At 45.2% G+C, this 27,220-nt stretch overlaps 1 protein-coding gene across 1 annotated transcript in view; it reads left to right on the top strand.

Moving 5' to 3' along the window:
* ZNF106 (zinc finger protein 106) overlaps window positions 1–27,220 on the top strand; it is a 73,635-nt gene that overhangs the window by 23,650 nt on the left and 22,765 nt on the right. Inside the window, exons 5-11 of the mRNA XM_066630987.1 lie at window positions 4,778–6,832; window positions 10,026–10,653; window positions 12,883–12,952; window positions 16,985–17,139; window positions 17,233–17,293; window positions 17,801–18,160; window positions 23,953–24,715. Coding sequence (XP_066487084.1) covers window positions 4,778–6,832; window positions 10,026–10,653; window positions 12,883–12,952; window positions 16,985–17,139; window positions 17,233–17,293; window positions 17,801–18,160; window positions 23,953–24,715 — 4,092 coding nt within the window. The remainder of the gene's footprint in view (window positions 1–4,777; window positions 6,833–10,025; window positions 10,654–12,882; window positions 12,953–16,984; window positions 17,140–17,232; window positions 17,294–17,800; window positions 18,161–23,952; window positions 24,716–27,220) is intronic.

The following is a 27,220-nucleotide window of genomic DNA, read 5'->3' as shown; positions in this document are numbered from 1 at the left end:
CACTTGCTCCCGGTGTGGAAGGGATTGTCACTCCCGGATTGGCCTTTTCAGCCACTCTAGATGCTGTTCCAGAACCACCTTTCAGTGTGCGATACCATAGTCTTTCGAGACTGAAGGTTGCCAATACAAAAAATGCTTCCCCCCCTTTTGAGTAAAGGTTGACATTTAACTCACACCTTTATTTTCACATTTTTATACCATCCAAGGAGCTCAGAGTGATGTACCTGGTTCCTTCTCTCCTTTTGACCTCACAACAACTCTGTGAGGTTGAGAGATGGTGACTGGCCCAAGGTCACTCAGGAAGCTTTGTGGCTGAGCAGGGGTTTGAATCTGGATGTTCCAGGCCCAAGTGCAACACCAGAACTGCTACAGGATCCTAGCTGTTAAATAATTGAAGTAATAACAAATGCTAAGAAAATTACAAAAAAAGCTTCAAAAAGATTCCAGAACCTTCCTTGAACCTGTACAGAGCTGAATCTTACTGCTTGGCACAAATCCTGGTTTAAGCATCTTCTCCATCTGAGAGGAGTCTCATCTGTATTGGCTGGGCATATGCAAAGCTCCATGCTAATGGTTTGGGTGCTCCCACCTGTCTGTTGCCATCCTAGAATCACCCTGTGTGCAGGGATGAGATAAAGGTTAGTAGCACTAAGGGTAAAGAACTAGGCATCCTCGGCTGCAGCTGCTGTTGTCGCTGCCACACCTCCCTCCCTAGCAGCGCCCAAGTAGTGAGCTGTCTCAGGATGACAGCTGCTGTTGGATGCCTGGTGCTGCTGCTTTGAGGCTGTGAGACAGTTGCAGCATGGCCAGTAGGAAAATGCTAGTCCAAGTGGCTTAATTTGGAAAGGGGAGGGCAAACTTCTTAGACGGAATTGATGCCTCCCCTGAAATGAACTTATGAGTAGAAGGTCCAGTGGCATGGGTTGTGTGGAGGGCAGTTTGTGGATGCAAAAACCCAAATGTTCCATGAATTTACTTGGTGATCTTAAACGTGGCTCTTTTGGCCTCAGCCCTCCATCAGCAGTGCAGGGGTAATAATGTTGACACTACTTGCATGCTGGCTAGTTGGGGGCCTTGGGTCAAAGCTCTGCATGGGGCCCCCCATTGCACCCCCTCCCCATCTCCTGATAGCTCATTGGGGTCTGATACTGGTATTAAAGATTTGGGGGCAGCCTGAGCTGGTGGACATAGGCCCTCAGCCAGTTCCCTATCTCATTGATCCCTGCCACTACCCCTGTTTACGTGAAGATAATGTATGTGACATGTTGGACACTGGTAAAAGGTGGTGCTAAATTCATGGGTGCTGTGGGTAAGTTCAAGCATTCTCCTCTGGGTTGTGGGCAAGATGAGAGGTGGCCAACTGCTCAAGTTTCAGGCACAGTTATCTCAGGCAGTAATTATCTAGTTGGCAGAATCTGCCACATCACACCCATCTCTGCAATCTTACCCACCCTGATCTCGAAGGGTATGGCAGACCTGATGAGCAATCTGGAAATGCCTGCATTGCTCAGAACCCAGCTATGCGTGTGCACTTCTGACAGCAGACTATGCGTGTTTGTCACACCAAGGCAGCAGCATGCAACAAGCACGAAACTGTGTCTTCGGTAAGAGACTGTGTGTTCCCCTGCTCCTACTCTTGTCTCCCCTCCACTCTTGGCTCTTGCAATCTCTGCTTTCTCTTCCCCTGCAAACATCCATCCACTCTGCTTGCAGGAGGTCTCTCAGTGTTCTTTCTTTTCTTTCTCTGATGTGGTTTATGCAGCTCCTTCAACCAGTGTGTCTCCTTTAACCCAGTGTCTTTCTGCACCACTTGCAGATGTGTCAGGCTCTCTTGGTTCTCTCCAGCTCCTTCTTCCCCCTGGCCTGTCAGTCTACTCCACTAGCAGCAGTCTCTCTCCCCAACTTTCTCACAGCTTGTTCAGTCTTTCCTTCCCTCTCTGCTCCTTCAGTCTCTCTCTTCCCCCCCTTCCTGTGTCTTACTCCAGGCACAGCTCCTTCAGTCTCTCTGCCCCTATCTAACTACCTCTTACCTGTCCAACCTCTTACCTGTCCCAAGATTGCAGCGCAATCCTCGGCATACCTATTCAGTCTCGCTATGTCCAATGGGCTTAGTTCAAGGGAAGTGCACAGGATTGCAGCCCTGGGCTCCTCCTCTTCCTCCAAACTGTGCCTGGCAGCATGGCTATTTGGACCAACCTGTCAAGGCACTTTATGCTGAAACTTCAAATGCAGGCTTCAGCTTACCAGGCCAGTTGAGTAGTAAACACAGCAAGAGGAATGGGCTGCTCCACCTCCTCACTCCCATCCTACAAAGATGCTGTGGCTTACTTAACATGTGACAGGAGTGGGACAAAACAGGCAGTAATTTTGCATTTGGTACCTCTCCTTGAACCCCTGTAGAGGGGTGGTGTGTATGTAGGTGTGTATTTCTAGAAAATTCATTTGCTTCTCTTCCCTGCATCTGTTTTTCTTTTATCTTTTCAGAATGCTTATTCCTTGTTTAACTTGACTACCTCCCCCTTCCACTCTTTGTTTTTTTTGTTTTCCAGTCTTTCCACCCCTTTCTCTCAATTTTCTTATCCACCTTCATGTCACAAGAAGAGAGTTTCTGAGCGCTCTCTCTCTTTCTCTCTCATTCTGCTCTCTGAATATTCCTCTCTTATATTTTGCAATCTCAGTCACACTTTCATTTGTCCTTACCTTTCCATTTCAGCCTCATTTCTCCTTAGTAAAGCTCCCACTTTTTCCTCTATTCCATCCTACTTTCATCTGTCTTCCTGCTGTATCTATCCCTCCCTCATTCTCTTTCCCTGTCCTGTTTCTTTTTCAATTGGCTTTTTATTATCTTCTAATCATGATTTAAGAAAAAATAATGGCCATATTTGCATCCTGTTTGACTTTTATATAAGCTGTTCAAGATCACAATTGCCTTGCTGGATTACAGGTGCATCTAATCTGGAGGTATCCAGCCAGATACCCCAGTGAAGTTCAAAAGCAGGACACTGAACTTCTTTGTCTTTTTTGGGGGGAGGGGGAACAATTATCTAGTATGCAGGGGTATACGGCCTCTATACATGGAAGCTCTATTTAGCTATTATGGCTTGTAGTCATGCATTGTGAGTTAAAGCACACATGTGCTGTATAAGGTAGAGCTATTGCAGCATATGTAGGGAGGGGAAGAAGAAGAGTTAGCCAGAAACGATAACCGTACCCATGAAGGACAAACAAAGCTGCAGAAATACATTTTTTTTTTCTCCAGGAGTGTGTATATGTTCATACTGAAAAGCTTTCTTTTTGGTAACTCTTAATGAAGTGGACTTTAGTTGACAAAAGTTTGTGATAAAATAAATGCCCTGGTGGTAGCATGATCATGGTGATGCCATCCCCTTGCCCCCACAAAGAGCAGTTCTCAAACTCCCGGATAGTTTGAGAATCGCTGGGTTAGGCTCTAAAGTGCTACTAAACTCTGGGCACAATCCTATTCAACTTCCTAGTGCCAATGCAGCCTTGCCAGTGGGGTGGACACTGCATTCTGTGGTGAAGGGATGGTCACGGAGGCCCCCTCAGGGTAAGGGAGCGCTTGTTCACTTACCTTGGGGCAGCATTGTAGCTGCATCAGGACTAGAAAGTTGGATAGGAGTGGGCCCTCATTCTGTTGCAGCAAAAAGCAACAAACAAGGCAGCTCCTCTTTAAGTTCTTACTGTCCCAGTTTAATAAGCTACCTCTACCTTGTAGTTAGTGACAGCTGCTAGAAAACACAAGCAGTCCCTTTTGCTTTTTAGGGAACGCCTCATAAAATTTTTTGTTTGAACTGCTATATCTCAGGGTCCGTTCCCCCCCCCCCCCGGGCTCTAGCTGTTCAGTCTCTGAGTGCGGAATGGAGATAGCTTGTCTCCAGTAGAGATGCATGCAGACAGCCTAACCATGTTATATGTCAGTGAGACCAATGATAAAATGTAGAATAATTACATTTACTAACCCAGAAAAATTCAGTAGCCTCATTATCACTAGCTCTGAATGTTGGGATCTGAGAGTTATGCCATTGGCTGCAACATTAGTATTTTAAAATACTAGTTTAATTGGGAGTTTAAAAATCAAAAAGTGTTTAATTGGGAGGTAGGGGGTGTGAAGTAGCAAGGGGGCTCACTGCAGAGTTTCCCCCAGGGTCGCCAGCACGCTTGCATGGGTTGAGTAGGGCACCATCTTGTCTTTTGCTTAAACGGCAGAATGTCCTTGGCCAACTCTGGAGGTTTGAGATGTTGTTGTTTCTCTTCCTGATGAATAATGCAGAAAGTCAGAAGAGAGTTTCCATATTCTTCAGCAGGATTGTGAGGTCCTCTCACTACTTTCCAGAGGTCCTTAGCTTCTGCCGTGGTTGCCCATTACCGGCAGAAGAAACAATTCTGTGATGAAAAGAGCTTGCCTGCCATCACTATTATGCTACTAGTGGCAGTTAATCTTAGTTTTCCTTTAACAGCTCTGTACAATGTAATTATGCAGGGAGTACTTATGTGATGGATCTTTAAAAAAAAAGTAATGTGCAGTAGTTTGATTTGTGTATGATGCTTCTGCCTCTCAACCGGGTATTTTTCAGCGCATCACTTGAAAGCTGGCCTAGGCTGAGACTTGGTTCTGCAATGCATGCTGTAGTTTGTGACAACATGAAAGTCAGTGGTGCTCAGAGATTTTAGGCAAAACTTAATCATTGCACAATTATCAAGAGTGCATGGAAATAGACTCAGTAATCAGTAAATAAACATGTTTGTGTCTTTATAGGGCAGGTGAAGCATGCCATCCAAACCATGAAACTGATCGTAGGAGATTGCAAAGAAGACAAGATGATAGAACCTCTTACAATGACAGAGACACTTACGATTCCTCATCGAGGTATCATCGTGGACAGAGGGATTGGAAATGGGAAAATGATGGCTTCTTGAATTCCAGACAGAGCAAATTCACACATCCTGACACTCTTCCTAATAACACAAACAGACACCTTAGCAGCTCAAAAGCACGGCCTGGATGGCATCAAAATAATTCTGGAGCACCTTTAAATCGATATAACTATGGGAATACTAGAGGTGTTTGGCATCAGAATTCTAGAGGAGAAACATCAAGTTGGCATCATGGCAGTAGGGGAAGAAGTCCCAACTGGAATTCTGAAAGGAAGAATAGCTTTTCTAATTGGCAGACCAAAAACTCTGCAGGAAACTGGCATCCTGGTCAACAAAGTGGAAGTGGATGGAATTCAGGAAGAAACAGAGCTGCAAATAATAGCTCCCAGATAGACAGTGTGGATGCTTCTTGGTCAAAAAGCAAGAGTATACAGGATAAATACAGTGTAGAAAGGTATCGGTGGCAATGGCAGAGGGAGAGTCCTGTGACATCTTATACAGACCTTGCTAATGAAATGGACAACATGAGTTGCTTATTGGATTTCACTAGTGATGAGCTTCCTCCTAACATTAACATTTTTGAGCAACCAGGCAGTAAGACCTCCAAAGTCAATAGAAAGTGCAATAGTCCCTCCCGAGAAAAGACAAATCGTTGGGCTCCCTATCCCTCTCAGAAAACAATAGAACAGCAGCCATTGTCTGATGAGACCACAATTAAAATTTCAGAGCAAGCTAATTCTGTCAATCTGCCATCCTCACAACTGTCTCCAAAATGTGCAGCTGCTAAAATCAATAACCCGAAAGTGAAAAAATGCGATGAGACTAATTTAGTATCTTCTAATTCCAAAGTGGTATCCAAAAAACCTGCACCATTCAAGGGCCCAACAGAATGCACAACTGAGAAAAAATCAGACCAAGCTGAAAGCAAAGGGAACAGGATGCCATCACTGAAATCGCCACTTTTGTCTATACCAGATATAAAGCCTTCCCAAAAGAGAAGTTTGAAGCATCGCTTAAAGGATGTCCAGGTTCTGCTCGCCTCATCTTCTGGAGAGGGCCAGAGCCAACTAAATGTGGAAGCTAGCAGTTCTTCCTGTTATGTATCCAGGCTGAGCCATAAATATGACTATAATAATTTAAAAAGCATCAGAAATGTACTTGATATGGAAAACCTAAATGAAGTATTGCAGGAGGCCAAAGACGATGTGCAGTGTGGTCGTGCTTTGCAAAACTCTCGCTCAAGCCCTTGTAGAGGTAAGCAGACTGACAAAAATGAAGAATGGAGTATTGAGGGTCCTGCACATTCCCTGAAGATGCTTGACCCCCAAACAGATGGATTGCAGGAGAACTATGGTGGAACAGTGGGAAACAAATGCATTCTCTCCAGTCCTTGTTTATCACGTGAGCTTTCTGAATTTGACCATACTGCCACTAAAAAAGATAACTATCTTAGAGAATTGGGGAACACAGATAAATATGAATCTCAGATGGACACCTTATCGAACTGCCAGCCCAATATAGATGTGGACTTGAAAGCATCACTAGAAGGAGATGGTGAAGAAAATGCTACAAAATCAAACCATCATCTCGAAGAGGAAGGCTATGATGTCCATTTAAATCATGAGCTTCAGAAAGGTGCAGGAGGGCAGCTCTTGGGTCCTCTTCTTCCTGGTCTTCCAGCTTCTCTCCAAAGAGACTTAACATGGCGCACCAATTTGAAAAGCAAAACAGGATCGCATCTACCTGAACCTAACCTCAACAGTGCAAGGCGCATTAGGAATGTTAGTGGCCATCGAAAGAATGAAATGGAGAAAGATTCAGGCCTGAAACCCACCTTACGGCAAATTATTAGTGTGTCTCGTAGAAACATAAACTGGGAGCATGTCATTCAGCAGGTGACAAAGAAGAAACAAGAACTGGGCAAAGGATTACCAAGGTTTGTAGACTATAAACTTTGAAACGCTTACCTCTCTTAGCAAGTATGTATAAGGGGCAAGATACGGTTTCACATTAATATCAGTTATTTACATACAGGTTGTGCCTCGGTATCCGCAGTGGTTCTGTTCCCAGAACCCCCATGGTTATCGAAAGCCATGGGTAGTGAAACTCCAAACACGACCCTCCAAACCCATGGGCCAGGCACACTGGACCCTCTGAAAGCACAGCTCTGGTCATGTCCAGAGGGTGTTTCAAATGAAACCTGGAAGTAGCATTTTTTTTGCCTCTAGAAGGCATTCTGAGGCCACAGGCGGTCATGTGCGGCTTCCCTGGGCCTCAGAACAATCTCCGGTCACATTTGGAGGGTTCAGGTCAGGCCTGATTGAGACTCAACGCGGGTTGGTGGACCCACATTGAGTCACATTCACTGATGAAAAATCCACAGACGATCAGGCACCAGCTGTATACGGCTTCTGCAATTCTGTAGTTGTGATTTCAACTCCCTTGTCAGCATACCTCACCAGTGGCTTTCAGTTAAGTTTCACCTGGCCATAGTTCCAAGATAGAATCTTAGCCAGAAAGAACTGTCATATACTAAGCTCAGTGAACCAGACTCACTACATCAGTTTCAGATTTCTAGCTCTTAAGGAGAGGCTGTGATTAGAGAAAATTCGTTAATGAGTAAGTATGATCAGTGAGATCTTGTCATCTTTGGTAAGAAGCCAACTGTTTGTATTGCTTTTCAGATAGCCTGCTAGTTTAGTCCATTTATAGAGAAAATTGTTGTTAACCTTTCAGTAGGCAGCTACTTGATGTGTTGTAAGGATGGTATAGATTCTGATGATGAAGAGAGAGCCTGTTCATTTATGGATCTTCTATAATGCTGTGGCTAAAAAGCTTTGAGGCTTCAGTACTTTGAGGAACATAAGAACATAAGAACATAAGAACAGCCCCACTGGATCAGGCCATAGGCCCATCTAGTCCAGCTTCCTGTATCTCACAGCGGCCCACCAAATGCCCCAGGGAGCACACCAGATAACAAGAGACCTCGTCCTGGTGCTCTCCCCTACATCTGGCATTCTGACTTAACCCATTCCTAAAATCAGGATGTTGCGCATACACATCATGGCTTGTACCCCATAATGGATTTTTCCTCCAGAAACTCGTCCAATCCCCTTTTAAAGGCGTCTAGGCTAGACGCCAGCACCACATCCTGTGGCAAGGAGTTCCACAGACTGACCACGCGCTGAGTAAAGAAATATTTTCTTTTGTCTGTCCTAACCCGCCCAACACTCAATTTTAGTGGATGTCCCCTGGTTCTGGTATTATGTGAGAGTGTAAAGAGCATCTCCCTATCCACTCTGTCCATCCCCTGCATAATTTTGTATGTCTCAATCATGTCCCCCCTCAAGTGTCTCTTTTCTAGGCTGAAGAGGCCCAAACGCCGTAGCCTTTCCTCATAAGGAAGGTGCCCCAGCCCCGTAATCAGCTTAGTCGCTCTCTTTTGCACCTTTTCCTATGGTATGGTATGGCACCATTGTTGATAAAACAATGATAAAAGTTGTTGATAAAACTCAGTTAATTAAAAAATGCAGATAAAACGCAGATAAAACTTAGTTATCGATAGATGCAGTCTAAAATGTCTTTATTTCATGACTTTCAGATACTAAAAAAGACTGAAAGTGGTATTATGTGTTTTTATTCCTAATTACCATTTTAATCAATTTTAAAGCAATTTCATCGTGTAATCATTGCGTTTTATCATTTTATAAGCCCTATTTTGTTTTTACCATTTTAGACTGCCCCTAATTACTGGTTATAACTGCAGTTTATTGTTTTGGTAGTGTTGTTAACTAAATTGCTAGAGCTCCTAAGGGGCTTGGTTTGTCCCTAGTGCAGCAAAGTCAAAAATGCAACAGGTTTGAAGTCTGAAACGCTTCCAAGTTTATTCTACAGAAGAGAGACAAACAAAGCTGCACAGTGGGCAAGCAAGCAGGCAGGTCTCTGCCCCAAGGACAAGAGCTTCAGTATTTACACACAGATATGCTAGCAAGCTGGTTTCTGCCCCTAAGCTCATATTACATGCTGGTCCCAGTTACATTCCCATCTATTCATTCTTATCTAAACCCTTCCCTTTGGGGCTCAGTTTTCTGAATTCTTCCACTTCCTATCCAGTAAGAACTGGTTTTCTGACCTTCTGCTTGGTGTGGGAACTGCTGGGCTCAGCTGAAGTTTATCTGGTTGTCATAGGCTAGCTCAGTGGTTCTCAAATTTTCAGAGAATTTGAGAACCAAGGTAAGTTGATTCCGAGGGAGGGAGGAACATAAGCCTTAGGATTGCGCTGCTGCCAGGGATAAGGGGGAGTTTTTCTACTTACCTGCTGCCAGCTCCATCTTCTGGGGGAGCCATCTTCCGGGGAGCCTGTGGAGCTCTGCAGCGTTTCCCAAGCATCCAACTTCTGTAAAAAAAAAAATTTTTTTTTTAAAAACTCCATTTTTCATCACAGAACCAGAAGTGGGTGTTTAAAAAAAACAACACAACCCTCTTTCTAACATGTTGCTTGATTCTCTTGATAGCTCAAGCTGTTTGTGTCTTATGTTTCAGCCATGTTATTCCTTTCAGAGTTTTCACTACAAAGGGCATAATCCTAACTTGTGCTGTAACAGGCAGGCATGCCGGTTAATGATCCGGCATGATGTAGGTGCAAGCTGGGGTGCAACACAGAGTAAGGGGATTTTATTCCCCTTACCTTGAGAAATGCTCCAGGTAGCCCTTTGGGACTACTTAGATCTATGCCCGCTTCTTGAATCTGTGCCCAGGAATCCAAGTGGCCATTGTACTGCAAGTTAGGATGGGGACAGGGATTAGGATCTGGCCCACACTGCCTTGGCCAATCTCACTCCCCTTCCGGACCCGTTCTGCTCTCTGGACTGCCCTCTTCCCCCACCTGAAAGCAACCCTTCCCCACTTCTGTTCCTCCCTCTCACTGCCCTCTCCCACCCCCTGTGCTGGCCTGCCTGGGCTGGCACAAACTCGGCCCATCCCAGTGCAGTTTCAGCACAGTGAAGCCAGCAGACATCTGTGTGCTGGCCTACTCTCCTCTCGAGTAGCTGCAATCATGCTTTACGGCAAGTTCACAACACTTAGGAGGCAGCACAAGAGCTGTAAATGTTTTATTTTTGTCTTTTAAGGTTTGGCATTGAGATGGTTCCCCTCATCCAGAATGAACAGGAGAACCTTGATTTGGGTGAAGACTCTGACCTGACTAATCTTGAAGGATTCCAATGGGAAGGAATATCCATAGGCTCTCCTGGAACTATTCGGAAACGCAGTCTCTCTGAAAGCAGCGTGGCTGTAGACAAGACAGCTTCGGTTTACAATTTCTTCAGCAACCAAGGCACAAGCAAAGAAAGTGAGCAAAGGGAAATCGGTTCGTTTACTGTCATGAAGGACGCTGCATCCCAGATGCATGAAGATGTTGTGGCTGGTGTGAAACAAGAATCCTCTTCTCTTCCTTCATCACCACTCATGTCTGACAGGACTGATTCAGTAGCCAATGGCAGGAGACTCAGCCTACAAACTCCCCCTGATGTGGACAGATTCACAGTATTTAGTGCACAAGAAGCCCAGAGAAGCCCAAATTACAGAATTCAGCTTGTTGAAAGCCAAGACGTCCCGGAGGGTCCAGGAGAGGGAGACTGTGTGACTTTGGCCCTCGCTGCCTCGAGTGTTCAAGATGCAGCCACAGACAGCAGCTACACATCTGGCAATGAGCAGAATGACAACCAAGGAATTGGCAAAAAGAGAAGAGCAACTGGTGTAAGTTGTCTCAATATCAAGAGATTCTTCATTATACCTCTCTTTAAGCCAGGGGTGTCAAACCCATTTCATACAGAGGGGCTTAAGTTAGCATTCGTGGTGCCTGCTGAGGGTTGAAGTGATGTCATTAAGCAGGAAATGATGTCCTTAAGCAAGTCGTGACCAGAAATAAGCACTTTGTTCTCACCTTAGAACTCACTAGTTGTAAATGACAGAAAATATGCAAATCTTGATCGTATTTTTAAGATACGGAGAGCCCATTTATCATACGAGCTACCCTTTCAGCAGAACCACTTCTGCCAAGCACTGTTCTCTCGAATATAGCATTTTTCAAATTTGTCCCTGGCCATTCCACTTTGGAAGTACCACCAGAAGTAACTGGTGATGACGTCATCACCAATTACTTCCAGGTTGGGAGTCCAGATACGACGGGACAAACACCAGTAATAGGGTGAACAAGAGGGCTGTTTCGAGCATGCAGAAAGCACACTTTGGAGCTCTGCCTGCTGAGCCAAGCCTCTTACTACTGTTCATCGTGTCACTGGTCTCATTGCCAGACAGCAGGTGTGTGAGTTACCTGCAGGTACCACTTGGTGGTACCCATACCACTGATTGAGAAACACTGCAATAGTTTTCCTACCATGTGGAGCGGTTAATGACCTGAGCAGTACATAACCACTGTCATCTTAAAAACTGTACAATAGCATAACCTACCCACTAAAAAGAGCAGCAGTTCCTATTCATAAGCTGTATTAAATACCAACTGAAATATATAAGGTGTTTTGGATCACAATTTCTAACAAATAAGCATTTATAATACAAACCAAATCCATCTTTGAAACACAGAAGAACCAAAAGCAGGTGGAACTTAACACCTCTAGAGAGACAGAGTAAGATATTTCATATTCCTAATGGGAACAAATGTTAACTTTTTTTTTAAGCCAGTTGGCATTTTCCCCTTTTTCCACAAAGAGACCCACAGGCCATTCACACAATCTCAAAGTACTTCAGTGCTGCAATCCTACACCTGCTTAGTTGTCATGTCCCATTGAAAGAAGCACCCTTCTGTGAAAGCTCACTTCCCAACAAAGTCCTTAACTGCTTTTAACCCATTTCTGCCCAGTCCACAGGTCCCAGGTCCACACATTTGGTCCCTGTTGCATATATGCAACGTTGGGCAGAAATGGCTTAAAGCAGTGCTTTATTAAAATCAAGAATGCTCAATTTGGAGTTCTTGAGAGACTGCCCTGCACCCATGCCTTCAGTCTTACCCACCCACCCCCGCCACACATATTTTTGTTATATTGTCCTCGAACTGGAGAAGGGTTGAAGCTGGTTGTTGCATGGCTGGCAGCAAGATCCAGGGAGGACATGCCTTCCTCTGTGCCTTCACTGCTGGGAGCTTCATTTCCTCCTCCTCAGCTCCCCCAGTTGCCTGGATGGCCAACTGCTATCTTACAAATGGATATTGTTGTTGTTGCTGCTGCTTATTTCCTTCTGGAGATCAGGAGACAAGGCAAGCACCATGCAGGCCAGATGAAAAGGTTCTGTGGGCTGCATGTTTGACATCCTGGCTTTAAACAGCACCTGATAAATATTTACTAGTAGAATTGCATTTCTTGGCATGCTTCTCTCTAACCCTTCTAGTTTATCAAATGTCTTGCATTTGCTTCTCTGTTGTCAGATATTACAATTGGTCATAACAGCTAATTTGATCTAAAAGTTCATTGGAAAAGTAAAGTAGTGTCAGCATTTTATTTCATTTTCTTGTCTATTTGGGGCATCCTTGCTATTTCAGTAGTAGTTCTTGTGGCCACTCTTGAAGATCATACTTCCCTTTTGAGAGGTCTCCAAGGAGATGTTTCAAAAATGCAACATAAAACAAAGAACACTTAGCAAATCTTGTGTTCCTGATCATATAGAGAGTGTTGGATGAGTAGTAGCCCAGATCACCTGTGCTTTGAAGTGGAACCACAGTCAACAGTATTAAATACATTCCGTCAAAATGCACCCTGTTTTATTATGGGTTTCAGAAGTTTCACCCTGGAATTCAGAAGTTCCCTTCTTCTGATAGAGGAAAGAAACATTTGGATTCAAATTTGTGTGTTTAAATCCCTGGAAAGAGCTTGCTAGTCAACTGATGTTCCACACTAGTCACTAAATCTACAGACTGTGCGCTGAGCAACTAATGTCTAGTTTCAATTACAAGAAATACATTTTGTTTTGTAGGAGGGATACTCTCCTGAAATCCCAAGTCCAGAAAGTAAGAACAAACGAAGGAAGATTAAAGGCAAAAAAGGTGGGTCAACAGTTACTTGGTATTGCTTTAATTCCAGTTTAGGACACATACTGTAGAGATCTTTATTCTTGTGCACACCTGTTTTTATTATTGACCCTTCACATTTATCTAAGCAAGAACCAGTTATTTGTACCAAGGGCATTCTTGTGAGTGCATGTGGTGCCTTCAATAGCCTGATAATGAAAGACTGCCTGAAACTCAAAACCCTGTCTCTCTCACTCTAATTGATTAACAGCCCAAGCCTAACCTGCACTAGGATAGGGAGGCCTACTTGCCTGCCCTGTATCCAGAGCGGGATTGGGGCCGGTTGTGGCTCAACCTGGGGCAAGGGTAATTCCTTACCCTTAGCCCAGGTAATGCCGCAGCGGCCCCAATGGGGCTACTTGGATCTGCGCTACCTAAAGAGGTGGTGTAGTTCTGAGCAGCCCTGAGCTGCTTCAGGCTGCCCAGGACTGGGGTTAGGATCTGGCACAAGTGCCAGATCCTGGCCCCACCCTCTGCTCACCCACAGCCCACCCACAGGCCCTCCCTGCCTTCCTCCTGCCCCAGAACGCCTCCTTCCCACCCTCCTAGACCCCTGCACTAGCCTGACTTGGCCAGCACAGCCTTACTGGTCCGCTAGCACTTTGGCCCTCGCATCAATCTCTGGAGGCTAGCGCACATCTGTGCACCGCCTTTCCCCTCCAGCAGTGGCATGAAAGTGTTCTACAGCACTTTTGTGACACCACTGCTTTGAAATATTTGTTTTGTAGGACGCACACCATTTAAATTTTGCCCTATGCCTTTGGGCCTAGTAGATGGCTAGGTTTTGCCCCTAGCTTCACCACGTCCAGGAAAGTTGGCATCCACGCTCCCAATTTAACACAAAGTGAAGTAACTGCCAAAATCTGAGCCCTTCCCTCTTCACCAACAGAAGCTTTTCAAAAAGTGACTCTTCCAAGCCAATAGGAAGGTTCAGCCTGCTGAAGCATCCACAGGCTTATGTAACCCTCAGTCCACTCACTTCTCTCCCTTCTAACAAGTATTGGTCATTTGCAACCAGTTGACCCTTGGGGGGTATATCTCCAGGCAGAATAGTGAAGCTCGTTGCCACAACTTTGAGCTGGCTGTACCTGATGCCCCAGCAAGAAGTCCCACTCTGCAGATCTGTTCTCACAGATTCCCATAGCAAGAAACAAGGTGTTTAAGAAAAACAAGTTTTTGAACTGGCCTGGCTTTTACTTTTCTTTCACAGTATTGGAGTAAAAGTTGAAAAGTTTTTTGATGTCCTGAACAAAGCTCCATATTGAGCAGGTTGACCTTTTCCTCACCCCTGGCATGTATAAAGCAGAGGCTGAATGCAGGACCTGAGTGGAAACTGAGAAACTAAGGTCCTCATTATGGCAGCTAGCATGCTGTGTGCAGAACCCTGAATGGCTGTGTGCTAAACGGGGGATAAAAGCAGGCCCCTTGTGCTAGTCGGGGCTTCTTGGCAGCTGCTCCTTTCCAACGACTGAGCTGAAATGCCACTGAAGCTTTTCATCTGCTCCCCTTAGATGTGCCCTGGTAATTATCTGGTGGGGTTAGAGAGAGTTTGACAATAAGGGAGGCAGGAGTAGTTGGTTAACTGTGATCTTATATGCATGTTTTCTTGTTGATACTTGCTTTGTTGTTCCATCTGAGTACTTCACAATAAATTAAGTTGTTGAAACCAACTGGTCTCTCTCCGTTGTCATTGTCTGGAACTTCTGTGCATCAGATTTCTGGCCAAAATTGCATGCTGGGCTAGGTTAATTTTGGCAACAAATCCGGCACCCCAGATGAGACTGCTTGAGTGGTTCTACATTTGGGACCGCTTGTCAGTCCGATACTTGAATCTGACCTAGTAGTGCCAGACTTGGACAAGGGAAATTCAGGGTGTTGGTTAGTCTGGAAGACATCTGCTGTTCAGAGTAATGGAAGGCTTTGAGCCGGAAGAACGGTAGGTTATGCCTGTATGAGTTTATGGGTTGAGTGGGGTGGAGTCTTGGTCCGACATCTGCTTTTACCCCAAACTTTGCCTACCCTTTCCTTGAACATGGAACTGGAGAGATCTGCAGCGTCCACACATGGATGTTTTGCTGCAAGGCGTAGTCAGGCTACATCGCCTTGCTGGACCCTAACTCTCCAAAACCCCTTCCTTACCCATCCTGACTTAAGTGTTTCCAAAGCTGCATTGCTTAGTGTCACACCCTGTGGAATTGCTTTAGACCAGGGGTCTCCAAACTTTTTGGCCAAAGGGCCACATCAAATATCTGGCGTGATGCGGAGGGCCGGAAAAAAAATTTAAATTTAAATAAATTAGAGATGGAACTCAGATGAGTGAATAAATGAATGAATGGGCTCATTCATTCAACCTCCCTGGCCCTCAAAACAACCTCCAGACACAATCAGAGCACTGTTCTGGTCATGTTCAGTTGAGTGGGTCAGAGGCTTTCAGGGGACAAGAAGTTGGCTGCGGGCCGGAAAGAGGCTTGCTGCGGGCCACATCTGGCCCCCAGGCCGGGGTTTGGAGACCCCTGCTTTAGACCAACCATTTTCAACTGGTGTGCCACAAGTGGTTCACAGGTGTGCCACTGGAATTTGGGGGAAAGTCATTTATTAGTAGGGCCAATGGAGATGTGAGCCCCCCACTGGCAGCATGGTGTGCCTTGTCAATTCTAAAAAACCTGATGGTGTGCCTTGACAACTTTAGTGGCCTTGTCAGTGTGCCATGAGATGAAAAAGGTTGAAAATCAGTGCTTTAGACTGATGCCAGCACCAGAGTGGCAGGTGATCAGCTTGCGGCCTGGTGTCTGCACCCCTTGTTGAAAGCATGTCCAGTGCAACTCAATAGGTTAGCATGTTAGCGGGAGAAGGAGAAAGCAACCCTCTCTCTGGTGGTTGCTAACAAATGGTGAGCAGTTCCCTTAGATGGACTGAAGTCTGTCCTGAAGACCCCCAGAATAAGAAAGACAATGTTGGAATATGTGTTGATATGTTTGTGTTGAAGGTCATTATTTCAATTGTCTTTATCAGAATGAGTGAGTCGCTGAAAGAGGAGGTATATGGAATGGAGCCCACTCCTTGTTGGGTTTGTACGATGATGCCTCCTGATGTGGGAAGGGGTTTATGATTCATACCCCTGCCACATACAGGAGCAGACATGTTCTGGGGTATGCACGACATCTTACCTAGATGGGCACATATTCACAGAATTTATATACCGCTTTTTAACTAAAAGTTCACATATGGCGCACATGTTCACATATGGCAAGGAATACAGTGTGATTGACTGTAATTCATCAAGAAGGAGAGTGGCGTTTTGTGAGAGCAGGAACTCACCCAGTGGGAGCATACTGTTTTAATGGAACCCACTATAGTGAGTCCAACATGTACGCAGATGCTAGGAACCCTTCCTATCAGATCCAGAACATTTTATGGGGAAGTATTTGGAAACATGAAATCACAGTGGTGGCCTTCTAAGGTCTTAGACTCATGTAGAGTATGGCCTGATACTAAAGTGGAGATGGAATTCCTCAGCTCCTATGTGTGCATGCCAGAGTTGACTCAGGAGAACATGATGCTGTGTAAATGTACCCTAAGAATGGAAACTGACCTGGACACAATAAGATGGAGCCGGGGGAAGGATCATGACATAGTAAACATGGCAAAGGGAGTTTTCACGTGCACTTGACTCCACTACTCCATTTTGGGTGTGCTGTCTATATGCTTACCATGATTGCTGCTGGGAAGGGTCATGCATGGCTCTTACCTCCTTCGGAAGTTAGAACTAAATAGTTTTTTTCCAAAGATAAAAGCTTTCTGGCCAAAATTGCCCACTGAGACTGCAGTAGTTTTGGCAACAACAATATCTAATTTATCTATTGGTCAGTTTTCGCTAGGCGTCCTTTGGCACTGAAGTGGAACCTTAGCAGAAAACAAACGTGGTCTAAATGCAGTAAGAATGACTGTTGAAATGTCCTAAAAAATTAACATCTTGTGTCATATCTTATAACTTATTTCCTGTTGCAGAACGTTCTCAGGTGGACCAGTTACTGTCCATTTCACTGAGGGAAGAGGAGTTGAGCAAGTCACTGCATTGTGCAGAGGGAAGCCTTTTGCAGGCTCGAGCTGCTCTTCAGGCAGCTTATATTGAAGTCCAGCAGTTGCTTGTCCTGAAGCAGCAGGTATTGTCTTATTCTGAACTCCATTAGCTCCTGCACTGACCGTTTTGAAAGGTGTCTTTTGGTGGGCCTGACTGAATTGGTCTTGTTTCCTAGATATCAGTGGAAATGAGCACTTTGAGGAGCCAAAGAATTCAAATTCTGCAGGGCCTGCAAGGTACTTGGATCACTCCTGTTACTGATTTTACACTTGGAATTCATATAAGGTCTTGCCATGTGGCCTTGTTTTTTGAAATTCTTTTATCTTGTGCTGTAGTTTTTTGAGTTACTTAAGGCAGGGATGCTAGATATAGTAACTTTCTCCAAATAGTACCTAAAGTAAACAAATGGAAGATGTGTTGGTGGAATACTTTAGCTTTCCCCCAAGAATCTTGGACATAGAGAGCCATCAAGCACTTTAATTTCCTTGAATGCTTGGATTTAAGGAAGAAACATCTGTGGGGTAAGAGGATGGCCCACTGACTTGAAAGCACCTCTTGTTGTTGCCTGTTGAGTGGATATAGATACCAGCAGAGAGATCCCTGCTGAAAGATGACTATAAGCAGATTGGTTGTGTCAGGAAATGAACTGCCAAAGTGCATGCTGTATGTGGACTTTGGAAGAATCGGGGCAGAGCTTGTACCTCTTCTTTAATCCTTGTTAAATATTTGTTCTTTCATCTTAGAAACCTATGAACCTTCCGAGCAGCTGCAGCAACCTCTTCCAAATGACTCTGAAGAAAGAAGAAATGACAAACTTCTACCTGCACAGGATCTATCTGCAAATCCTGATGTCCTTGTTCCTTTCCTGCAAAATGCTTCATCTCTCTTTGCCCAGATATCTCCAGCTCATTTGGCAGCCCCTGTCCAAGTAAGCACTCCACCTACATTCCAAAGCACTAGCGGCATTGGAGCCAGTGCAGTTCCCGATTCGTCTGTTCAAATCAAGCAAGAACCTGCATCTCCAAATCAGGCTGAAGAAAACATAAATGTTCCTGTGCAGAGCTCTCGGTGTTCTCAACAGGCAGAGTTTCAGTTTCAGGATGGTATGTTGACTTGACCACTGTTTGAAGGTGAACTGTATTTATTAAAAGCTGGTAGTGATAATTTTGCTTGTGTGTGTGCATGCAGAGTTGCAATTCCTAAACTGAACTAAGTGTTACTATGCCTGTCCTGTTCCAGGGCAGTATGAGTGCCGCCATAATGGGGCCCAGCACTTGTTTTGCTTCCCAAAATAGAGCTTCCATGGAAGTGAACCAAAGAATTGGAGAAGGGGACACCCTGCTAAAGAACTTTGAGTACTGAGTATCCCATCTGCAAAGGCAATCACCAGGTTGAGCTTATAGAAAGCCCCTCCCCCACCTTTCTGGTACTTTTGGGTGTCTCTAGGTCAGCCCCAAGATAAACCTTCTGTTGGACAGAGAAGGAAAGCATGTGGAGTTTGGATTGCTGCAAATAAAGGGGTCTTTTTAAAGGAAGAGAATCCAGAGCGGCAAGATTAAATAATCCATTTTAAGAACTTTTGAACATTTGAAAAACAAGTTCAGGATACATCTTGTTGCTCTAGCTCAGGGGTGTCAAACTTAAGGCCCAAGGGGATGCGGCCTGCGGAAGCTTTTTATCTGGCTCTCAGCTGCGGAGCAGTGCTGAGGTGTTACTGCAGGTGTTATAGGGGAATAATAAAAGCTTCTTCAAATATGTTAGAAGCAGGAAACCCGCCACAGAAGCAGTTGGCCCTCTTGATGTTGAGGGAGGGAAAGGGGAGTTAAGAGGAGAGATGGCAGATAAATTAAATGAGTTCTTTGCATCTGTCTTCATGGTAGAAGACGTCAGGCACATACCACTGCCCAAACGGCCCCCCCACCAAGGAATTAAGTTGGATAGAGGTTGAGAGAAAATTACCTAATTGACTAATTAAAGGTCAATAAGTCACTGGGCCCTGATGGCATCCACCCAAGAGTTATTAAGGAACTAAGAACATAAGAACAGCCCCGCTGAATCAGGCCATAGGCCCATCTAGTCCAGCTTCGTGTATCTCACAGCAGCCCACGAAATGCCCCAGGGAGCACCCCAGATAACAAGAGACCTGCATCCTGGTGCCCTCCCTTGCATCTGGCATAGCCCATTTCTAAAATCAGGAGGTTGCACATATACATCATGGCTTGTAACCCATAATGGATTTTTCCTCCAGAAATTTGTCCAATCCCCTTTTAAAGGCCAAATGCAACCACCACATCCTGTGGCAATGAGTTCCACAGACCAACCACATGCTGAATAAAGAAATATTTTCTTTTGTCTGTCCTAACTCCCTCAACACTCAATTTTAGTGGATGTCCCTGGTTCTGGTGTTGTGTGAGAGTGTAAAGAGCATCTCTCTATCCACTTTATCCTTCCCATGCATAATTTTGTATGTCTCAATCATGTCCCCCCTCAGGCGTCTCTTTTCTAGGCTGAAGAGGCCCAAACGCCGTAGCCTTTCCTCATAAGGAAGGTGCCCCAGCCCAGTAATCATCTTAGTCGCTCTCTTTTGCACCTTTTCCATTTCCACTATGTCTTTTTTGAGATGCGGCGACCAGAACTGGACAGAATACTCCAGGTGTGGCCTTACCATCGATTTGTACAATGGCATTATACTAGCTGTTTTGTTCTCAATACCTTGATCCCAATATCTATGATCCCAAGCATAGAATTGGCCACCTTCATTGCTGCTGCACATTGGGTTGACACTTTCATTGATCTGTTCCCCATCACCCCAAGATCTCTCTCCTGATCTGTCACAGACAGCTCAGAACCCATTAGCCTATATGTGAAGTTAAGATTTTTTGCCCCAATGTGCATGACTTTACACTTACTTACATTGAAACGCATCTGCCCTTTTTCTGCCCATTCTGCCAGTTTGGAGAGATCCTTCTGGAGCTCCTCACAATCACTTCTGGTCTCCACCACTCGGAAAAGTTTGGTATCACCTGCAAACTTAGCCACCTCACTGCTCACCCCTGTCTCCAGGTCATTTATGAAGAGGTTGAAGAGCACTGGTCCCAGGACAGATCCTTGGGGCACACCGCTTTTCACCTCTCTCCATTGTGAAAATTGCCCATTGACATCCACTCTCTGTTTCCTGGTCTTCAACCAGTTCTCAGTCCATGAGAGGACCTGCCCTCTACTGAAATTGCTTCTACTGAAGCAACTGAAGAATGAAGTTGCTGATCTCTTGACTAGAATATGCAACTTGTCCCTTAAAACGGCCATGGTGCCAGAAGATTGGAGGATAGCAAATGTCACACCAATCTTTAAAAATGGAAGGAGAGGGGACCTGGGTAATTATAGGCCAGTCAGCCTAACTTCTGTTCCAGGGAAGTTGGTGGAATGCCTCATCAAAGTTAGAATCTCAAAACACATAGACGAACAAGCCTTGCTGAGGGAGAATCAGCATGGCTTCTGTAAGGGTAAGTCTTGCCTCATGAACCTTTTAGAATTCTTTGAAAAGGTCAACGGGCATGTGGATGCGGGAGAACCCGTGGACATTATATATCTGGATTTTCAGAAGGCGTTCGACACAGTCCCTCACCAAAGGCTACTGAAAAAACTCCATAGTCAGGGAATTGGAGGGCAGGTCTTCTCCTGGATTAGGAACTGGTTGAGGTCCAGGAAGCAGAAAGTGGGCTTCAATGGGCAATTTTCACAGTGGAGAGAGGTGCAAAGCGGAATGTCCCAAGGATCTGTTCTGGGACCTGTACTTTTCAACCTGTTCATAAATGACCTGGAGGCAGGGCTAAGCAGTGAAGTGGCCAAGTTTGCAGATGACACCAAACTTTTCTGAGTGGTGAAGACCATAAGAGATTGTGAAGAGCTCCAGAAGGATCTCTCCAGACTGGCAGAACGGGCAGCAAAATGGCAGATGCGCTTCAATGTCAGTAAGTGTAAAGTCATGCACATTGGGGCAAAAAATCAAAACTTTAGATATAGGCTGATGGGTTCTGAGCTGTCTGTGACAGATCAGGAGAGAGATCTTGGGGTGGTGGTGGACAGGTCGATGAAAGTGTCGACCCAATGTGCGGCGGCAGTGAAGAAGGCCAATTCTATGCTTGGGATCATTAGGAAAGGCATTGAAAATAAGACAGCTAATATTGTAATGCCATTGTACAAATCAATGGTAAGGCCACACCTGGGGTATTGTGCCCAGTTCTGGTTGCCACATCTCAAAAAGGATATAGTGGAGATGGAAAAGGTGCAAAAGAGAGCAACCAAAATGTTTACTGGGCTGGGGCACCTTCCCCATGAGGAAAGGCTACAGCGTTTGGGCCTCTTCAGCCTAAAAAAGAGGTACCGGGGGGGGCGGACGACATGATTGAGACATACAAAATCATACAGGGGATGGACAGAGTAGATAAGACACATGAACTTTTCCCTCTCACATAACACAAGAAGCAGGGGACATCCACAAAAGTTGAGTGTTAGGAGAGTTAGGACAGACAGTAGAAAATATTTCTTTACCCAGTGTGTAATTAGTTTGTGGAACTCTTTGCCACAGGAAGGCATCACAGGATGGCATCTTGCCTGGATGCCTTTAAGAGGGGATTGGACAAATTTCTGGAGGAAAAGTTCATTACTGGTTACAAGTCATAGTAGGTATGTGTAAGCTCTTGGTTTTAGAGGCAGGCTACCTCTGACTGCCAGATGCAGGGGAGGGCACCAGGATGCAGATTACATCTGTTGTCTTGGGTGCTCCCTGGGGCATTTGGTGGGCCACTGTGAGATACAGGAAGCTGGATGAGATGGGCCTTTGGCCTGATCCAGCAGCACTCTTCTATGTTCTTATGCTAAAAAGGCAGCCCCCACGAAAATTGAGCTCTCCCATATCTTGAAATATGATAAAGATTTGCATTTTTTCTTCTTCTGTCATTTGTAGTTAATGAATTCCTAAGTGAGAAAAAGTGCTTATTTTTGGTTATGAGTTGTTTAATGACATCACTTCTGGCCCTCAGCAGGCATCTTGAATGCCATTCAGCCCTCAGTATGAAGCAAGTTGGACAGCCCTGCTCTAGCTAATGTTTGTACGAGTCCATCTGATTTTTAATTTGCAGAGAAAAGCAACACTGTTAAGAATATTGGGTCCTCCCTCCTTGCAATGGAGAGAAAGTAATGAATGAACAGGGTTATATTATTTACTTGAAAAATGTATAACCTGCCTTTCTCACGCCAAAGGAAATGGCCAAGGCGGCTTACAAAGCTTCCTAATAAAATGTACAATATAGAACAGCAATAAGTATGATGGCTAAAATCAATTGGAACAAAAAAGAAAACCCAAAAAAGAAACACACACCGAAGAGCCATTAGGAGGGGGTAACAGTTTGGTCCAGGAGGAAGGAGTCAAGCCACTGTACTGTTGCAGAGGGCAAACACCCATCAACCAAATTTCATTATGTTCATTTGAGTGTGGGAACTTTCCAAACCTTCAACTAAAAAGCCTCATACTTTTGGGGAGACATGGAAGGATCTAGAAGATACTGTATTCAGGTTAATGTGGCATAGTACATGTCAGGGAGGGGGACTTCCAGTTGAAGGCAGGCTGAGCCAGGGGAATAGCAGGTTGGAATTAGGGTGCCCACACCTCTTCCTGCTTCCCCTTTATTGGATAAGGAGCTGAATGGCAAAACACCTTGGTAGATGGTATCTACTGAAGCTGCTCCACTCAGTAGATACCAGGCAGAGGAGAACTGCTTGGAGAAAATCTTCCTCTCAAGAGAATAGTGAACCCCAAAAGTCAGCGTCTAGGAGTGAGGGGTAAAGGGGGTAATTTGTACCCGGGCCCAGGAGCAGAAAGGGGGCCCAGGAGCCAAAGGAGGGGGCCCAGAAATTTCCTGGGATCTTACATTTTCCAATCTCATCCAGACTCACTGCCGATGTGGAATGCTGCCATGTGCTCATGGTAATGCTCCTAGCAACTATTGCCACAAAGCCCAGGAATGCATACATTCCTTAACTGTGTCACCTCTGGGAGGAAACCGACCTGCTACGGTAGCTCTTTGGCTTGTGGATCCACTTACCATGAAGGAGTACATGGTGAGCCACACAACTGTGGAACTGCAGCCCTTGCAGAAGTTGGTTTTGGTGTACATATAGCACTCTCCATTCTAGAGTGAGCCTGAATACAATGATGTTAATCTCCTGCAATGATTTTCTACATCTGAATGATTTTAGAGACTTAGGAGTGTTTGTTTTTCTATATTAATGTATCTAGCTGCCAACGCCAGGCAGGCAGGCAGACCTGAGCTCTGCATTGAGAAGACTGGTAGAACTGGTCTCCAAAGACTATTCTGGCTGTTGCCACTTTCCCCCTGCCTGTTTTGCCCCCATTCTGCCCACCCCACTATACCTCTTTGGGAAGGGGCCCAAAAGAAACTTTGTACCCCCTGATAAAATTCCTCTCAGAGGCCCTACCAAAAGTTCCAACTAAAAATCAGTTCCACAGTAGCATCTTCAGAGTGAAGAGACAAGACAGTCCACTGAATGTGGACCAGGCAGACAAAGGGTCAAAACAAACTTAATAAACTAGTTATAAACAAAGATGATTAGCCAAAATGGGAAAAGAGCCTGGTAGTAAAAGTACAGCATCATAATGAAAAATGCTTGGTTGGGAAACATGGAGGAAAGGTTTTCACCAAAAGGATGCAATAACCATTAACACTTAGTAGTCATGATTCATGATGTGAAAATCTGGAAAGCTCTATAATTCCCAGTGTGAGCCATCACAGCTTCAATTTGAGAGTAAAGCTGGGATCATAAAATGTGAATTGTTTGCTTTAAACAAATACTTATCTTGTCTGCATTTTTTTAGGGAATGCAAGATCAAAACCTTCACTGCACCCAGTTATTTCTGCTACAGCATCTGTGTCAGGGCTCACTGATTTCCAGCAGCCTGATGAAGATGTTGAAAATCCATCTTCAGATAAGAGAAGGGCCAGCTTATCTGGTCATTCTTTCCCTAGGTGTTCACCTTTGTCGGGGAAAACAGAAGAAACCAAATCCCCAGCAGACAGTGCCTTCTCAGAGCCATGCAATAGTTCTTCTCAAAACCAAATCTTTCCTTCTGAAATGCCTGTGGATGAAGATCCCATGACTGAACAACCTGAGCAGATGGCAATCTCTACCCTGGTCTCCTCAGAAAGTAAAGTGAACAAGAAGAAAAAGAAGTTGAAGAAGAAGAAAGCGTTACGAGCAGCCCGTGTGCCTGAGAACAGTGATACCGAACAGGACATAAGTGACTCCAAACCTTTTAGGAAAGTCAAGGTACTAAAGGTGCCCACAACAGCAAAAGTTACCACGTCCACTCCCCCAAAGCAAGAGTTTGGTGAGGAAAATACGAGGAAACAAGATGAGAGTGACACTTCAGTGGAATTGGTCGAGGTTGCTAAATCTCCTCTTGAAGTGGTGTCCATCAGTTCGTCGGAGTCAGGAGATGAAAAACCAGACAGCCCTTCTAAGAGGGATGCCTTCAACTTCTTAGAACAGGTTTTAAGGGAGGAATCTCGGTCTGGTTACGATGAAGTGAGCTCGACTAGTGAAATCGGAACAAACTATAAGGATGGCATTGGTAGAAGGTGAGTTGGAAAATGTGTGTTTGGGCATACAAGGTGTATCTTTTGTGCTTTCATGGTCCCTGCTGCTGTGGCTTCCTGATCATGTTAGGTTTAACTGGTCTTTAAATAGGAATCATAAAACTATTTCTGACCTCAGTTGTCTTTGGCTGGAAATATGGTTTTTTCAGTAAATAATAAAGTTCTTCCCAGCTGAAAACCATTCAACGAATAATTCCTATAGGAAACTTGTTTCATGGAATGCTTTGCGATTGCTAACACAAAGTGTCAGGCTGTCAGGAGGATGGGCCCAGCCCCCTCGGCAGCAAAGCAGAGTTGCAGCTGAGTGGGGCAGCACAGGAAGCAACCAATCCCAAAGCCAAAGCCACAGACACAAGCTGGTTGAGTATAGAAGCATGTATTGGAAGGAGCAGGCAGAAGAGTATTTATTTACTTCATTTGTACCCCGCCTTTCTCCCCAAAGGGACCCAAGGCAGCTTACAATAATTATTAAAAACATGAATTAAAACAAGAACATTTTTAAAAATAGCAATCAGATAAAAAGATGTAAAAGGAGCAGACAGCAGCAGTTTGTAAAAAAGGTCCCAAGCCTGTAAAAGATGTTAAAAAGACCAGGAACTCAGAAAGCTTGTCTGAAAAGAAATGTCTTCAGGCCTCGCCGGAAAGTTTCAAAAGAGAGAGCAGTTCATAAATCAAGGGGGAGGGAGTTCCATAATGTTGGTGCCACTACTGAGAAGGCCCTATTTCTTACCACCGCCCCACGTACCACCCTGGGCGGCAGCACTCGAAAGGCCTTCTCTGATGACCTAAGGGGATGGGCTGGATTGTATGGGAGTAGGCGATCTCTAAGATACCCAGAGCATTATAGGGCTTTAAAGGTCAAAACCAGCACGTTGAATTGGGCCTAGAAACGAATGGGCAGCCAATTCAGCTGCTGGAGAAGCAGCCCAACAGAGTCAAACCACCTACCTTCAGTAACCACACAGGCTGCCGCATTCTGCACTAGTTGCAATTTCCGAACCATCTTCAAGGGCAGCTCCACATAGAGCTCGTTACAACAATCTAACCTCAATGTCACTGGCATGAATCACCATGGCCAAGTCTGCACGATCCAAATACAGCCACAGCTGGTGCACCAGCTGAAGCTGAGCAAAGACCCCCCTGGCCACAGCTGCCACTTGAGAATCCAGGAGCAGCTGTGAGTCCAGGCAAACCCCCGAGCTGCAGACCTGCTCCTTGGGGGGGGGAGGTGCAACCCCATTCAGCGCAGGCCAATACTCCAGCACCTGCATCAAGAATTTCTGAACCAGGAGAACCTCTGTCTTATCCGGATTTAATTTCAGCTTGTTAGCCCTCATCCAGATCCCTACTGCCTCCAGACAGTGCTCCAGGACCCCAACTGCCACCCTGGAATCTGGAGGAAAGGGGAGATAGTGCTGGATGTCATCAGCATATTGATGGCACCCCACTCCAAATCCCCACATGACCTCTCCCAATGGTTTCATGTCCCAAAGCCCAGCCTGAAACCAGATTGAAAAGGATCCAGGATCCTCTGGAGCTGAGATGCCACCACCCACTCAATCACCTTGCCTAGAAATGGGATATTAGAGACTGGGCAATAATTGTTTAGTACAGTGGAGTCCAGGGAGGGTTTCTTCAGGAGTGGCCTAAGCACTGCCCACTTCAAAACAAACGGTAGTATCCCCTCCATCAGAGAAGAATTGACCACCCTCCCTGTCCTCTTGACCAGTCCACCCCAGGCAGCTCTTATTTGCCAAGCTGGGCAAGGTCTCTAATGCATACCAGGTTGACTTTCTCATCCAGGATTAAATCCCAGATGATACAGGTTTTGTTATTCACCAACCCAGTGTTCAGAAGCAGCAGCTTCAGATCCAGGATCTCACTGCCAAGACAACCAGGCATCTGAGAATTGAGGGAAGGACCAGAAGGAGAGATGATCTGCCTATGATGGGTTTTCCTTCTCCTGAAACGGCCTGTCCAACCCCCAACACCATATCTCCCCTGGCCCATCACTCTTGATAGTGGCACCCCTCCCCTCAGCTCCCTCCTAATAAGAAACACATGCTCATGGCAAGGCCCACCTTCTGAGATTGGCCTATACAAACAGAATAACCAGCAGAGCAGCTTATAAAAATTAAATAAAAGCAAGACAACTCTAATGCCTGATGTTTCACAGACCACTTCTCTACTGGGAAGAAACTGTGCTGTGCTAAGTATTTGTGTGGCTCCTCTTTCCCCCGCAGCTGAAAAAGAAGGGAGGATGATCCAAATGTTGTTTAAGTCCTCCAGCTAGGAAAGGATCTTCAGTCTTCTGGGCATGATCCCTGGGCTAAGAGCCACAGGCCGTGAGCCTTTTGGCTCTTGCCCTTAAGCTAATGTCTCTGGCAAACCAGAGGCTTTAGCAGTTACCTGCAGGAGAGAGGGGGCCAATGGTTGGCCTCTGAGTCCAAGACACAGGTGTAAGTGTTTATCTTCGTTCTTTCTAGC

Source organism: Tiliqua scincoides, chromosome 1 (assembly GCF_035046505.1).
Source record: "Tiliqua scincoides isolate rTilSci1 chromosome 1, rTilSci1.hap2, whole genome shotgun sequence".
NCBI classification, from domain to species: Eukaryota; Metazoa; Chordata; class Lepidosauria; order Squamata; family Scincidae; genus Tiliqua; species Tiliqua scincoides.
This window is presented reverse-complemented; position numbering and strand designations above follow the sequence as displayed.